This window comes from Pleurodeles waltl, chromosome 7 (assembly GCF_031143425.1).
Source record: "Pleurodeles waltl isolate 20211129_DDA chromosome 7, aPleWal1.hap1.20221129, whole genome shotgun sequence".
NCBI classification, from domain to species: Eukaryota; Metazoa; Chordata; class Amphibia; order Caudata; family Salamandridae; genus Pleurodeles; species Pleurodeles waltl.
This window is the reverse complement of record NC_090446.1, coordinates 1,103,242,254-1,103,259,164: the sequence shown is the minus strand read 5'-3', so window position 1 is coordinate 1,103,259,164 and position 16,911 is coordinate 1,103,242,254. Positions and strand designations below refer to the sequence as shown.

General features: G+C 45.0%; 1 protein-coding gene across 2 annotated transcripts in view; it reads left to right on the top strand.

Annotated features, from left to right (window-relative positions):
* Window positions 1-16,911, top strand: part of SPAG9 (sperm associated antigen 9) — a 1,094,694-nt gene that overhangs the window by 622,875 nt on the left and 454,908 nt on the right. For both annotated transcript variants that reach the window (XM_069200034.1, XM_069200033.1), the window contains exon 20: window positions 8,175-8,370. In XM_069200034.1, the coding sequence (XP_069056135.1) occupies window positions 8,175-8,370 (196 nt within the window). The remainder of the gene's footprint in view (window positions 1-8,174; window positions 8,371-16,911) is intronic.

Sequence of the window (16,911 nt, the reverse complement as noted above, 5' to 3'; positions counted from 1 at the left end):
CCAGGTACCTACTCTTGACATACTAGCCATTTGTGATCTTTTTGAGCCAAGGGGCGGTCAGGGCCACCAATAACATATGTGGCCTGCTGGTAAACTTTACATGGAGCGCCACTTCCTTTGGATGTCTGGACACATCCCAGAATGGCCAGTGCTCTTTTGGTGACATTTTCCAGTTTTGACTTCTGCTTGTCAGCTGCTGGGATACTCTGTTGGTATTTTTCTGACACTACGCTCTTTAGCCTACTTCTTGGTGTGCTGTTAGAATTTGCCAAGATGTTCTCTACGTTGGTGTACATCTGGTGCTGTTTGTCTCCTTCTTCGTCCGTACTCTAGTTGCAGTGGATTCTGTGTACAGCTTAAGAAGGGGCCAGAGGCAAGCATTGAGAAGGTTACCTTTACCCTCTTAGAGTCTTCATTACACTAAAACTGTTGACTCTTTTCACATTATTAGCATCCGGAATTTAACCCCTTAGGCATACATGCATCGATTGGGGCGTACTACATATCACTAAGGCATTTGCACAGGTCCATTGTGGAAAGCTATTCGAACAGAAATAGAAGCAGTTCCTATCCCCTCCATTTGGTGTCAGGACATCCAGAAGTTCATTATGGGAAATAACTTATGGTCTAAATAAGTTGCCCCAAAAAATAATGTGTTCCATCTTTTGTTGTTGGTATAGTAGGGACATTCACAAGAAGCCCAACCTCTTCCCCTTCCTGTGGAGAAAATGTGGTAGCAACAAAAAGACACTGTACTCTGTTTACAATGAGAGGCTGATAGTGTCTCAGAAGTGCACTCTTTTTTTCTCCCAATTGTCAGTTATTACACTAGCAGAGCTATAGAAATGCACCGCCCAGTCAGTACCAAGCTTTAGACTGAGCAAACAATGCATTTAATTAATAGTGAAAATTCAAACAACTGGTGAGATTCAGATAAAATGTTATTTATTTAAATAATCTCACTGTGGGAATAGGTTAATATACATCCTGGAATGCTGGTGGCTGGAATCCTATGAAGAAGCCTTTTGTGCAAGGGATGAAGTTCACAATAAAAGACCAAGAACAGTGGGGCTGTCTGAAATGTTTTTCCTATCTTGATTGAGCTTTATAAGAAGGATACCTATTACAGTAGCTGTGTCATCCTTACAGTTTATTAATGACCTAATACATTTTGTTACATTAATCGATATTGGTAATAAGTGAGAGTTTATTTTGTCTGAGGTGATAATGTTGTTTCCTCCTCCTGCTTGCTTATTCAACTAGTTCCACTCTAGATGGTTAGTGGCTATCAGACATGCATTTATTGTCCTGAAATGCAATTAGAGACATTTTAGATGGATTTAAAAAAAATGATATTGTCCCTTAAGCGTTTACTAAGTAAACGATATTTGCTGGATCACTCGCCATCATTCCCTGAGTCTCAGGTGCAGATTTATACTGAGGCTTTTCAGAGTTGGATGCATGGTGTGGATCACTGGCACAGGTGGTCGATGTAAAGAAATGCCTCCTTCTGTATGGCCACTGCCAGGTTTTTGGACTGAGGATGCTGGGTTTTCAACTCAGAGTGCACTGGGGCCTACTAACCAGACCTCTGCACCAGTGCCCTGACCCCAAAATGTGTATGTTAAATTGGCTATTCCCAATTAGCACAGGCTAAATTTACTAGGTTATGACACAGAGGACATGCAACTTAGTCACCCCAGGGATTGCACCACTTGTTGTCCCACATGGGTGTGACGTGTTAAACAAGAATCCACATCCACCATTGGAGTTTGGAAGAGCAGTTTTAAAATAGTAACCCAACATTTCTATGTAAAGCAGGGGCAAAGTCCACCCTCCCTCTGAAATATGTGTGAGCCACCCCTACTGCCTATGGCAGGCCTTCTGAGCCCTGAGGGTGGTTGCAGCATATTTCCTGGGCAGAACATGTACTTCGTTATGGCAGGAAAAACGCTAAACTGACGCTTTTACTGTGGAAAGACTTGGTCACCCCATTAGTGATTACAGGGTTACACGCTGACCTCTCAGCTGTGCTAACTCCTTAACAGTGCAACCAAAGTTGATACTACAAGGTATCAAACCCTTCATTACATTAAGCCTAACTTCATTCTCAAGTCAAAATTAAAGTAACATGTTGCAGTCTGAAACTTTTGCACACTGCAACATGTTACATCAGACAGCTTTCTGTCCTCCTGGTGAGATGTGCTAACGCCTCCAAGGTAAGGAAACAATAGGAGCCTGCACTTGAGGGAGGTGTTATTTTTTTCTTGCAGGATGTCGTATAGCCCAAAAGGGGAGCTTCACACAAGATGCCGCCTTTGAAGGGCAAATGGATAACACATGGGACATGCTCCATTGTCTAGGTAGACAGGCTAGCACTATGGGAGAGTGTAGGGGTGGCAAGTTTCTGAACCGGTTTTCCATGGTCATGTAGCCACACCTCTGGGTGGGGTGAGTGAACACTGAATACCAAGAGGTGGGTTCTGCCAGGTTGGAAGGGACAGATTGGTGCATCCTAGGATATGGGCAGAAAGGTACTTCACAGAAAGTAGTCATCAGGAGGGACTAACCTGGTAGCCCATTGGCTGCCACTTACATCCTAACCTGAGGGCATTTACTGGCACCCCAAACTCAGATCTCGACTGGAATGGAAGAAAGACCGAAGAAGGACTTCCTGCTCCACTGAGGAACTGGCAAAGAGAGGCTGCACTGGTGTGGACTGCACATGCTGATCCTGTTGGATAGAAGAGGAGAAGGGATGGGTCTGCTGTGTCCTGCTCATGGAGAAGTCATCCCCATAGCCCAGCCAAACCAAGAGACTCCAAGGGTCAGTTGGCTGATCTCCTGTTAGCAGCACAAGGCCACAGCAGATGAAAAAACCTGCTGTAGTGAGTTGGTAGCCCACATCTCACCAACCAGCACCAGCTACCTGGATCCAATGCTCAGAACTGCACCCTAGTCCACCCTAGTGTGCTGGAGCCAAGAGCATTGTCTGTGTGCAGATTGGTTCACGCAGAAGATGAGCTATCACACAGGGAAGGATTTGAGTGTGACAACAAAACCGTTCGATTGGTAGTCCAGTGGCAACTGGATTTCTGCCAGGACTGAGAGGACTTTGAGTGACATCGACCCCATGGGCAGGTCCTCCTCCTCCACCTCTGTGGACCAAGGAATAACTGCAGGAAGACCCCCGTCAACCACATCACATCAACTGCATTTTTGAGCATCTTCAGCACCTTCTATCCCTTGCATCAGGACCACTATTATAGAAACCTATGCAAAAGGATAAAAGTGCCTGTAACTTCCTTAAAACTGCTTCTACCTTCAGGATAACTGTTTCTGTGGACCATCTAGTCCCCCTTACTGGCTCCCTCTGAGTTTGTCACCTAAAGTAACTGAGTAACCGCATTGACACTTGCTCAGTTTTTCTTGAAAAAGTTTGTGTCAAATTTGTTGAATTTGCCTATACTTGTTTGCCGTTAAGTGAAAAAGCACAAGCGCATATTTACTATATCTTGTAAATTCTATATATCCAGAGCCCTACATTATACATAACATATCTTCAGTTGTTTAAATGTTGTACACTTTTTCCTTTGTGTGTGCCTTGCTGCTCAGAGCCACAGCTACTCAGGGTTGAGCTGAAGGTTTAACAAATAAAACCTACATGTCCTACAGGAGTTGGTAAGTGTATGAGATGAGGGGATCGCACAAGCATTCCATGCAATACACCCCATTTCCTCACAGTAGTGCAACCTTGGACTGCGTCCCAGTTGCTTGGAGTTTTACGTAGGCAACCATATTGTTTTGCTAAGTGATGCTGGCAGGGCTGGTGCATAGCTGTGGGGAGGTGCGGTGTCAGAATGGACTTTGAGACTATAGCTTGTAAAACCATCACACACCTATGCTGTGAAGGACTGACTCCTGTGCCCTGAGTTGTGGTAACAAAGGCCCCTGCATCCCCTTCTGTGCAGGGAGGTCCTGTGATCCAAAGGTCACAGTACTTCGGCCTGAAAGCTCATGAGTGAGCCCAGAAGGTGCTCCCTCCATGTTCTGTGCAGGGGTCCCCCTCAGGGTTTGTTCTGCCATGGGCCCCAAGTAGTGTGGCCTGGTTAGAGCTGTTGAGCAGCGCAAGGTGAGATGGGGGAGAAAAGTGAGAGGACTGTGTCCTGAGTTAGGCCCTTGTAGCGTGATCTCAAACAAAGATGTGCACTTCATGGTAAAGCTCCCCTCTGGGTTATCCCGTATGTTATCTTTCATGGAAACTGGTGATCTGTAGTCTCATATGGTAAGGGCAAAATACAGTGTAGTTTCTAATCATCCCACCTCTGAATGAGCTTGGTTTCCAAGTGACAATAAATCCAAGTTTGACAGTTTTCCATCCAAGATTCCTTAACAGCCCTTCACAGCATGATCCACTATTTGCTCAATCCTCAGATGACATGACTGTGACAGCGAGATAGGTAGACCTGACTAATCTGATAGACACCTAGCCACAGATTCCTTACTTTAGAATCCTCCCTAGTCCTGAGCCTGGATAAGGAAACGTTTTCCATAGTACGTCTGAGAGTTGGTAGAGGGCATTGCGTGACTGTTTTGGCTTCGTCCACCGGATTTGACATCAGAGGAGTCCATATAACTCCCTTACTGACACACTGTTGTCACTTCCTTTCTTTATCTGGTAACGGTTGGCCAGGCAGTTTTTTGGCCTAATTTGACATTTTCGTCATCCTAGAACAGTGTGCCTTTTATGTCTTCTGGGTTTAAACCCCTGTGGGTCCTGTGGACAACACATGCTGGCTACGTACCACTGTTTGGTTTGCATGTGGTGCCTGGGTATGCACTATGACACCGGAGAGTGCAGCTCCTGTCACCAACTTCAGCAGAAAGCTCTACTAGAGCGTTGGTTAAAGCTTCCAGCCGTGCAGGTGTCAGAGTCATCTCATCATCCAATCGAATGACGTCTCCTTCTCGAACTGGCGTCTGTTCACTGGGCTGTTCAAGGAGTCATTCTCATGGATGCCATTTTCCATCAACGTCCAAAGGTAAGTCTTGCAAGCAGTCGAAGTCACGAAAGTTGCCGACTAAACTGCATAGGACCTCCCGTCATTCCTCAGTTGAGGAGATGAGGTCAAAGTCTGCCCTGCCTCTCCCTTCCTTTCCAGGAGACTGGCGACTGTACACCAGATGCATGAATATTATGCTTCCCTTCACGCTATCTTTGTTCAGTCACCTCCCTCTGGAGCACTCTGGAGCACGTGTGGGTTCCAAGGAGGTGAGAAGTGCCTTGACTGTATCCACACTGGCAGGTTTGTCCCTGGCTTCAGTTAGTCCTTCGTCATCAGTTGACAAGCAGTTATGGTACCAGTGCTGAGCCCTTTGGGGTTTCCACCTTCCGCCCCGGTATCATACTCTGCTAGCGGCGCCAATCAAAGTTGAATCCTTCTCTCCATTTGAAGTCGAAATCCACATCAAGGATCTGCCGCCTTGATGCCAGTCGACGTTGGTAACAGTGCCAGTCATGCCTGTCATCCCTGGTTTTCCTCCATGTTGGTCCTACTGAGGGAGATTTTGGAGAGCCAGTAAAGGAGTTGGAGCCTCATAGAGAGGACAGCTGGTTAACTGACCTCGCTAAGGCTAGTGTCTTGGATTCTTCTACAGCCTCAGGCCTACTTTCACCCTCTGGAGTTGCTATGCAGGCGAGCACTTCCTTTGCAGACATGCTAAAGAGGGTTGGTGAAATGTTGGATCTGGCTCTTCCTTAAGTGCAATTTGACTCTGATTGAGGACATCAATTAGGGGATCTGAACCTAACAGCTGTTGAACCAGTGCTTCCTTAACACAAACCCCTACATAATGTCTTGCTGGAGGCTTGGGCTAAGCCTGATACAGGGGCTCCTGTTGACTGGGCTATATCCCACAGGCACCGCCCTACCCTGGTGATCCGCCCTGTCTAATAACATATCCTACTAATCGAAATTTGGTGGCACAGGCTGCTTTAGCTTTCCATGATATGGCTTTTCTCCCACATGATAGAGCGTCCAGGAGTCTAGACTTCTGTGGAAGACATATTTTTTCCTACATAAGTTCTGCTCTACGCTCTGTGAACACATCCTGTGTTCTTGGGCATTTCTCTCATTCTTTGAGACTCATTAGCGAACATTTTACCTTCACGTCTGGAAAACATCAGGAGTACTATTACTCCTATGGTTCAATAAAGACAGCACACAGCTAAATTAATAATTCGCTGTGGCATGGACACCACTGACTCTGTGGGTCAAGTATTGGCTTCCTCAGCTTCACTCTGTCACCGTACCTGGTTACGTACCTCAGAGTTTTCAAAGCCAGTCCAATCTACTTTGATTGACATGCCATTTGATGGTGCCAATATATTTGATGCTAAGGTGTTTTCAAGACAGTAGGGATGGATCACCGAATTAGCTTGGTTCCTCTCTATCTTTTGGTACTTGTTCTTAACAAAAAAAAAAGTTTTGATTTGGCAGGGCCGTGAGGCTTTTCAGTAATATATATTTGTTATAACCTCATTGGAACACCCGGTGGGTCGTGCTTTTTGCAGGTGCAAATTTTTCTTTTTTTGTGTTGTAATTATTTTAATAGCAACACAGAGGTTCGATACAGAAAGGAGAGAAACATTGATCGCCAACTGCGGGCTATACAGTATCGTTTGCAGAAGGAAAGGCATATATTTATGCATATACATTTTTCCAATATCTGTGCATAAATAGTGTAGATCAAATTGTATTGGATATAGCCTTGATTAAACATCAATCGTAATCTTGTAGGTGTTGAGACCTTAACAGAATTGAGGAGACAGTGGGCGGGGGGGGGGGGGGGGTAAGGAGAGATAGGTTTGAGGAAAATGCAAGCCAGGCCACGGGCCATTAGTGAACGCAATTTCGGGCAAGCAGGACTGCTCGGCGTTAGTGGGGCGCTGTGAGAGTTACAGAGGAAGGTACAATATAGAACGTGTCGCCCAGGCAATTGTACGGCTGTGCAATAGACCGTGGGGAGAAAGAGGGTGAATGTCGAAGAGTATGGGGTGAGGCGGGGGGGGGAAGAGGGAGAAGAGGGGAGCATGTCCATAAGAGGGTTAGAGTGAATGGTCATGGAATAGCGGGAAGAAAGAGGAGGGAAGCAATGAGAAAAGAAGAAAGGAAAGAGAAGAGAAAAGAAGAGAGAAACGAGAAACGAGAAACGGTCGTCCAAGAACAAGAAGGCACATACAGAAGGTGAAATACGAAATAGGAAATGGGGGTGGGAGGGGGGTTGATGAGGAAGAAATAATGGATAATGGGAATATGGGGGCACAGGGTATTTGTGGGAAGAAAAAAAGGGTAGGGAGGAAGAGGAAGGGGGTTAAGGTATGTAGGGGAGAAAGATAGAGAACTACTGAAGGGGGAGGCGCAATGGGTAGGGACATGAAAGTGTATGCTTAGGTGGGAACATCGAGGTAGTGATGATAATAATAATAATGATAGTGATAGTGAAGGGGAGAGAGGGAGGTGACGTGAGTGAGTGTGGATACTAAGTCATGGGCAATACCGTTTAGAGATCAGACGATAAGGAACCGTGGGAGGGGGAATCATTATTTGCGGCGTGCTACCTAATGCTACCTGCTACCTAACCTCCACCCCACCCCCCCACCCAATTCCCCTGCAGGTGCTGCTGCAAAAATAATTAAACTTGTCCTTGGCGGTGCATTAGTAGTGGGGCTGCAACACAACACCTACCAGAGGAGCACTTGTCAATACTCCATGGAGAACTTCAAGCTCTCTTGAACAAAGAGAGCAATACAGACTGTGCCAGCAACAGAAATCAGTACTGGTTCTTACTCCTGGTACTTTCTGCTCTTGAAGAAATTACAGAAGGCTCCACCCTATCCTTGCCCTTCACCTTCTGAACTTCTTCTGGAAGGACATGTTCAAAATGCTCTATCCACTAGAGGAGGAATCTGTGGTTAGATAGTCTCTACCAGAAAAGGCATTGTCGAAGGTAACTTGCTCGTTACTGAGTGAAGGCTTAGTTGGTGTTACTTTCAGGATTTAAATTTGTAGTTAACCAAGTAACTTTATTTTCACAAAGTAGTTTATTGTGAAATTGTGCAGCCATTTATTTTATACAACTGAAGTTAATTCCCTGTTAACATTTATTTATAGATGGTGTTCCTTTAAGTAGTGGTGAAGACGACAATGTTGCAACAGTTGAAGAAGCAACAGAGGCAACAGAAGGCAATGCAGGCACAGTCGAAGAACTTGTTGATAACATGCAGACTGGTGTCTATACAGAACATGTTTTTATGGATCCTCTTGGAGTTCAGAATACAGAAGATGAATTATCAGAAGATCAGACCAGGTACTAAAAGTATTACTATATTTGGAATAAGCACTCCGTACTTTATTGCTGGCCAAGTAATAGACCTTTGGTGGTGGTTTGTCTGTTAGTTTTGTCTAAAAAAAACTGTCACTAAAGACAAATAATGTTTGCCTTGTGAGAGAGCCATTTGCCTTTCACAATTGGCTGCCTGATAAGTAAGGGGACCTATAACCAAGCGGCATGTATGGGCATGCCCATTCTGTTGGTGTGTTTGTAGAGTTCTGTAACTGGTGTGTCCAGTAATCTAAAAAACATCATTGTAAAAACACCGTTTGGCAGATGCCAAATTCAGGAAGTTTGTTGTTGGAGACTTCTAATAAACCCTTCAATTTAGGTGCACTTTTATTCCAGCAATGAGCTATTTTTTTGGGAGTGTAGGATTGGATAATGCTCTTTCCTATAGGGACCTTAGAATCTGTTATTTTTCTAATTTCATGGTCTGCTAAAACAAACTAGGACACCACAATCTCAATGTATGTTCTTATAGCACCAAGCAACATTCTTTTTGAGCACCCTTCCCTCTGTTCTCCTAATTTGTATCTAGAAAACACTGCTGGACATTCATTGTGAACTGACGGTAAGGCAGATGGCAGTTTTATGCCGGTGTTGAGTTTCTGTTTCAGTTCTTCATCACACAGCCAAGAAAACAATATTGAATGATTAACTGCATTTTCCCCTTTACCTCCCACTTACCTGTCGACCAATTGCCCAAGTATTCGAAGCTGCAGAGAATTAATGACCACTTGCTCCATTGCCCACAGTTGACAGTAAGGAAATTTGATATGTAGGTGCACTTGTCTGATATTTTCTTGATATATTTGTCCAACATAGCTACTCTTTATAGCCCATGGACACTACAGTCCTAATGTATGAAGCCTGAACAGGACACTGTAGTTTTACCCTCTTTATGTCCATCAGAAGACCAGTTTGTAAACCAAAAGTTATTCAACGTATGGTTTAGCCACTATAAATAGTAAGGTAATGAGCTTGCCAAGATTATAATCGGTCAGTATACCTTTTTGAGATTTACAGCAACATAGCTGCATCTTTTTTGTAGCATCACCTACAATATTTAAGATTTTATAGGTCAGTCTTCAAAAGATTGGGACTTTTCCACCCTACATGCAAAAAAAGTCCCTACTCTGCTACATTTCTGCTGTGTAGACTAGCCTCGTTATTGTAGATTTTATTGAATATTATCTGTTGTTTATGGCACCTTAAACGGAGTATCTTAATTTTTCACTCAGGAAGGAATGTGCCAATTTTGCTGAAATATGAGACCATATTTGCTAGACACATTTGTTATGTGATCCTTTTGAACTCACCATGGATTGTTTGGTCGGCGAGTGGCTCAGACTACACGATTCTATATTTTCTTCAGACCCTTTTTCTCACCCTTTAAAATATAAACATCTAAAATGGATGGGTTTTAATAATATTTTAACGGCATGACTCAGTGAAGAAGCTGAGTTAACACATCCTTTCTGACTTTAATGTTCAAGTGAAATGCATTTTTGAAATACATCAAATAACTGATCTGCAAACTTTCTTTCCCGATTCAGTGCCTTAAATAACATTATAAATAGGAACTAGGGTATATCCTGTTTGTGCTTGTTGGCTTTCATTGGGGATAAGGAAAAAACGGATTGATCTAATTCTACATCATTCTGTCCATCATCTGTTTCTTTGACATATACAGGCTTGTTACCTTTTTCCCCAGCTGCCTCAGCATAATTCCGGCTTTAGAGGACTCAGTCAGATTACAACAAAGTCAGGCTTTTGCTATTCAGTCAGCATCTATACGGGAGCAGCCTTAAAATATCTCTGTGAGAAAAAAAAATGGTCATCATCATCGAATTCTTTGGGACCCCCATTAGAATGTATCCATCCAAAATGTATTCAATTCCTCTGGAGTCTGTCTAGCTCTCGATAAGGAATGATAAATTGAGATAACTGAAATTTATAAAGCAGTTAGGGAAGAATATTCATCCTGACTATGTCCCTTCATACCAAGACATCAGCTACTCACCACAGTTACAAATTGCCTTCAAGGTTTTTTTTAGGGACGAGTGATTAAAAAAAAAAAACATCCACAGCTCCATATTATGAATACCTTCTTATTTCCTTTCGTGGTTACATTTGGAATGTTTAATATTCATCTTAAATCCAGAAGCCTAGAAACTATCCAATTTCTCAGTGTGTGTCAGGTAGTTTGATGCTTCTCTGCAAATACAACTATGTCAATGTTATAACATTCTAGCCTGACACCTGGAATAACCTTTCTGATTATGTTCCTGCATATACCTCACCGTGAAATACTCCTCCTAGTCTTCAGACTGGTCAGGAACACTTTTTCCCCTCAGTGACTCTTGAGCACCCCAGAGAGTGCCATGCTGGTATAGCTGTGACTGTGGTTGTGAGGTCACTGGAGTTTATTAGATGCCAACCAGTGTGTTGACATTAGTTCCTGTGTTTTTATGTCTCATCAACACTTCTGGGCGGTCTCCCTCAGTGTCTGGCTGATAAATTCCTAAATTGTTGACAGTGGCTAGATCAAATGTGTCCTCAACGGGCCTCAGGCTTTAAGCGTTGCAGACATCACTAAACACAGGATATCTCTGGGAAAGCATTGGTCCCACTCCAAGTCATGGGCATACGTCTAGTCTCAGTTGTAGTCTTGGATCCGTTTGTGTGAAAAGTCTTCTTTTGGCCCCGTCTTTCAATCATAATAAGATAAATCAGGACTCAACCCCATCCTGCCACTCAAAGGTGCAAGGGTGTCAAGATAGAAGTCGCATGTTTTCAAAGTCCCCAGAGTCTACATTAATTCTGCAGTTGGTCCCATTGTGCCCGCCTTTAACTGTGTTTTGTTGACTCTGCCTTCAGAAAGGCAATGCTGCAGACTTGTGGTGCAATTAAGACTTCCTCTGGTACCTTCTAGTACTAAGAGTCTGTAAGTGTGTCAAGTTGGATTACTGTTGGCTGGTCCACCCTTGACTCATTTGAATCTGCTACGGAGCCCATTCCATCTCTGGAATAGACTTCTACTTTGGTACGGAGGTCCACTCGGGCTCCCTCTGTACCATCACTGACACAGATTCCACCAACACCGATAGAAGATCTAGTTTCGACCCCAATCGCAGACCCTAAGCAGTTGTCTGCTGAATCCAGACCACGATTGCACTAGAAAGTTGGAAAAATTCAACTATTTTGCATACATTCTGACTGATTCTAGGCCTCTGCCTCGACCCCAGGAACAGCAGAGACTTCATTCTCTTTTTGGCTCTGATAATGATGTATTACTAGAGGCATATATTGCCCCTCAGGACACTGATGATGATGTGTAAGGGGATGGATTACTCCCCTCTCATTGCTGTGCCGATGCACTATTTGTAGTCTCCCAAAATGTCAATGGTCTTCATATGTTTCCTGAAATGGAGCTTCACTTGCCACATGGGCAGGCAAGAGGGACAGCCAACAGAAGACAGTGCCTAGTTTTCAGTGATTTTCGGTTTGGCAGCTGAGACATTACAACTGCATTTGGCTTCCACTGATTAGAAAATAAAGGTCCTGACAGATTCTCCAGCTACTACCCACTTCATCTTGGTCATTACTGCCACTTAATTAAGCCCTTACTGATGTTATTATGGTGACAATCATCCAAACAATGTTCATATCCGCCAGCAGTCGACATGTGGCTCTGTGACAGACTGACTCCTTTTGATCTGTATTTTCTAAACCAAGAACCTTATTCTTAGGGCCTCAACAAGTAAAGTCAATCCAAATTCTTTTTCGACCAATCTCCTGAAGGTGGGGGAGGGGACCCAGTAGGATTGATGCTTCCCGAAAGAGAATGACTTATATCAGTCAATGTGGTTTGCTTATTAGGGAGCTACACACATACATTATGGGACTTTGTTAGTGAGAGCTTGCCGGCAGTCCCAGGTGACCTAGGGCCTTGAGGGCCAAGACATGTACTTGACAGCAAAGATGCAGCAAGGTTCTTGCTCGTCCCATAGTGGACATTATTGACTGCATTACAAGAGCTACTGTTACCAGTTTCTGATGGCGTCTTTACCTTGTGAATATTCCCCAGTTGTCAAACTGGATCTGGAAACTCAAAATAGTGCTCCTGTGTGCTGATAGGTGGCATTGTGCAGCTCCACAACAATGTGGTTTTGCACCGGGCCACATAATAAGCGTCACCCAGACGCGTTGGTGCCTGTTCATTACAGGCCCTCAGACCCAGATGCAGAGCTCTACTCCTTTCATCTTTGATCTGGGCTTTAGAGTTTTTTTAGGACGGCTTTCTCTCAGAAACGTATTCCACTTAGGTTGAAGCTGTATGCCTTCCCACCTCTACCCGTCCTGGCTCGAGTTCTAAGGAAGATCAAGACCATCGGGCCCAATTAATTTTAGTGGCTCCAGACTGGGCCAGGAAGCTGTGGTACCAAGAACGTCTGCGCATGAACATTTGTCCTTTGATCAAGCTGCTGTTTTGGAAGGGTCTACTGTGTGAAGTAACAAGGCAGGGTCCTACACCTGAACCTTCACAATCATCACCGCCATGCATGGAGACTGAGTGATGGCAGCTAGTTTCTGTTTTTCTGAAGTTGTTGATGTTATTCTGGCAGCCATTTATGAAATCATTGTACTCCAGGCACTGGGACAAGTTTGTGGACTGATGACACTGGCTAGATTGACCTGCTACAAGCTAATCTGTCCTTAACTTTGTTGTTTATTTTGTCGTTGGCTCAGCATCAACTTGCCTTGGACACTGTTAAAGTCTATTTGTTGGTTCTTTCAGATTTGTTATGGCTGCCAGATCAGCGGACTTTTGTTAAATCACCTGTTATGAAAAGGTTCTCTAATGTTTGCAGCACTTGTTTTCAGAAAAGCCCTTTGTGATACCACAGTGAGACTTAAATGTGGTTCTTACCTTTTACTTGTGCACCCCTTTTGAACCGATGCACAGTTGTCCACTGCATCCTTTAATATTAAAAACTGTCTGTTTAATTGTTATTTCATAGACTCTGCATTTGAGCGAGATTCAGGCACCCTCAGTCCACCTGCCTTACACATCATTGTTTCTTCATGAACTGGGTTTGAAGTGGTGACACCCTTTTATATCAGACAGGCTATCATTATTCTAGTGTACTTTGTCTAGCCTCACCCTGTGAAGTGGAGGAGAGCCTGCATCAATTTGACCACAAGAGAGCCCTCACTTTTTTATATTGATGGTTTCATCAGAGCCAGCGCATCCATTGCCCCTGAGCTTCGTAACACAATTAACTGCTCCTTCAGCACGGGCACCTTCCCTGAGGACTATAAACACGCCAAAATACGCCCTCTCCTGAAGAAACCTTCGGCCGACCCATTAGAACTAAAGACTTTGTGGCCCATCTTGCTGCTACCCTACCCCGCCAAAGTACTAGAGAAAGCAATCAACGCACAACTACGAAATTTCATGGAGGCCAACAACTCCCTTGACAGCTCCCAGTCCGGCTTCCACAGCAATCACAGCACAGAGTCAGCACTCCTGGCAGCCACCAATGAGAACGATTACTCCTAGACCGCGGTCACACCACAGCACTCATACTCCTCGACCTCTCAGCAGCTTTTGACATGGTGCAACAGACTCCACAACTTACGAATCCGCAGAAGAGCCCTGGAATGGATCCACTTCTTCCTCTCCGGAAGGGCGCAGAGAGTCAGACTCCTGTCCTACACTTCCAGACCCTTAGGAGTCAACTGCGGAGTCCCCCAAGGATCCTCACTGAGTCCCACACTATTCAGCGTACACATGGCCCCTCTTGCTGCCATCGTCAGAAGCCACGGTATGAACATCGTGTCATATGGCGATGGCATACAACTCATGATTTCCCTCACTGAAGACCCGGACACGGCCAAAAGGAACTTTCATGCAGGAATGGAAGTCATCACCACCTGGCTGAGAGGAAGCTGCGTCAAGCTCAACTCCGACATGACAGAGCTCATCAAATTTGGAATCCCTCAGCGCCTCCCCCCCTGCACCAACTGAGCACACCCGTAACTTAGGAATCATCCTTGACTCCTCCCTATCCATAACCCGCCAGATGAACTCTGTCACCTCCTCATGCTGGCACAGACTACGCAAACTTTGGAAGATATTCATATGGATCCCAACAGACTGTTGCAGGACAGTCACCCACGCCTTAGTCACGAGCAAGCTCGACTACGGCAGCACACTCTACGCCGGCACCTCAACTAGGAACATCAAAAAACTTCAACTCTTCCAGAACACCGCCGCCAGACTCATTCTGGACCTCCTTCGCCGAGAACACATTTCCCAACACCTTATGACCCTCCACTGGCTACTGGTCGAGAAGCGAATCACCTTCAAGAGCTTCTCACCCACACATACAAGGTCATACACAACGCAGGACCAGCCTACCTGAACCACTGCGTCTCCTTCCACACCCCTGCCAGATCCCTCTGCTCCGCCCAGATGGCCCTGGCCACAGTCCCTTACATCCGCAAAACCACAGCCGAAGGACAATCTTTCACCTACACTGCAGCAAAGAGCTGGAACAACCTCCCCCTGCACCTCAGACAAAGCCCATCGCTCACGATCTTCAGGAAGAACCTCAAGATGTGGCTCTTCGGATGAGGCCCCGCTCCCCCTTAGCCCCCCCAGCACCTTGAGACCTTTACGGATGAGTAGCCAAACTTTACAAATATTGATTGATTCATTGATTGATAATAGCAATCACCATCTGGAGCAAAGAAGGACAGGACAGGACAGTACAGTGCAGAAAAGATTTATCTACAGATGGGTTAAAATTTTAAAATCAGCTATGTTTTTTAGCTAAAAAGCAGCCTTCTAAATATTTACAGCCCATGAGTACCTGTCTCTGGATAGCCTTCAGGCTAGGATGTGAGTATCAGCTTCATGTGCACAAAGCACTACTGTCTGATTAGTCCTGAATTGGCATTTTGCTTGTTTGGTCCTGCAGGTCTTTCCAGTTCAAGCCATTTGACAGCTTTCATTCTGATGAATATTCCATCTACCCAGATTCCTCACGGCCCGTCACCTCCCAGTGTGCTGAATAAGCTTGTCACAAAAGTGATGGCACTGCTGGCTTCCTGTTTTCAGAGGTCGGGAGTACTTCTATTCTCGTACCTCGATGACTGGCTGTTAAAGGCAAGCTCGCTACAGTTAATAATAACCCACCAACAGATGACTGCTGACCTGACAGTATTGCGGTTCATTAACTCCAAGCTGAAGCCCCACCTGAACCACATGGTGAGCATCCTGTTCAGTGGATCAATCTGGGTATCGTGGCATTGAAGGCCTTTTCTCTGTTGCAGTGAGTCAGTGACATATAGGAAATTACCAAAACCCAGTCCTTGGATTTGGTGATGCTGGCTCTGGCATAGAGGCTTCTTGGTCTCCTGGCCACATGTTTGTTTCCCATTCTCATCTCAAACTCCAGGTGGCACTTGTGATCCCTAAAGACGAACCTGAGATCCCATCCAGCTCATCATCAGGACTGCCTCCTTCATAACATTCATATCTCAAGCGAGATGGCTTTGGATCTGCACTGGTGATTGCTAGATGTCACCCTGACCTGCAGCAGACCGCTTTCCCTTCAAAATCCACAGATTGTGACAGCGGTGTCCTTGCTGGTTTGATGAGTCACCTAGGAGAGTTGGAGATCAGGGGACTCTAGTCTCATTTGGAGAGTCTACTACAAACCTACTGTTACTTTAAGTAATATGTGTACCCCTAAAGCCTTACTACTAACCATTAATGAGAGGCTATATGCTCATGAATTACTTTTCTGCCATATGGTACTGCAAAAGGCAAGGCAGAATGGGATCCTGTGTTAGCAGACCCTTCTTCTCTGGAGATGGCTGTACCAGTGGGGCATTTTCCCTGTAGCCAACCATCTAGCGAGGTCCTTGAGTGCCAGTGTGGATGAACTAAGCAGATGCCATCTGGCAGCTCATGAGTGACATCTCCACCCTGATGTGGGGCACTGTGCCTTTGATTGGTGGTGAACACCCTGGCTAGATCTGTTTGCCACCATCAGACATGTTGTGTCAGCAATTTTGCCTGTTTGTGTTTCCTCTGTGGCATTTGATAAGAAAGTCTGGCTAGAATAGAACAAAGGGCTCCTGTATACATTCTCCCCATTACCTGTCCTACCTTGAGTTCTGAAGAAGATCAAGACAGACAAGACACAAGTCCGCCAAATCATTCTGTTTGCCCCGGACTGGGCCAAGAGAATGTGTACCCAAGCTCCTGAGTCAGAGCATTTACTTTCAAAGTACCAGCTCGCTGTGTGGCCTTCTGTCTCAGTAACTGTGCAGGGTCCTCCATTTAAATCTCCACAGTGTCTTAGTGATTGAACAGAAGCAACTGAATTTCTTTGATTTGGCGACTGAGGTGGTTGATGTCACCTGTCGGCCAAACACCCTTCCACAGAGTCCATCTTTGCAGGAAACCGGGAGAAATTCTTTACTGCTCCTTTTAAT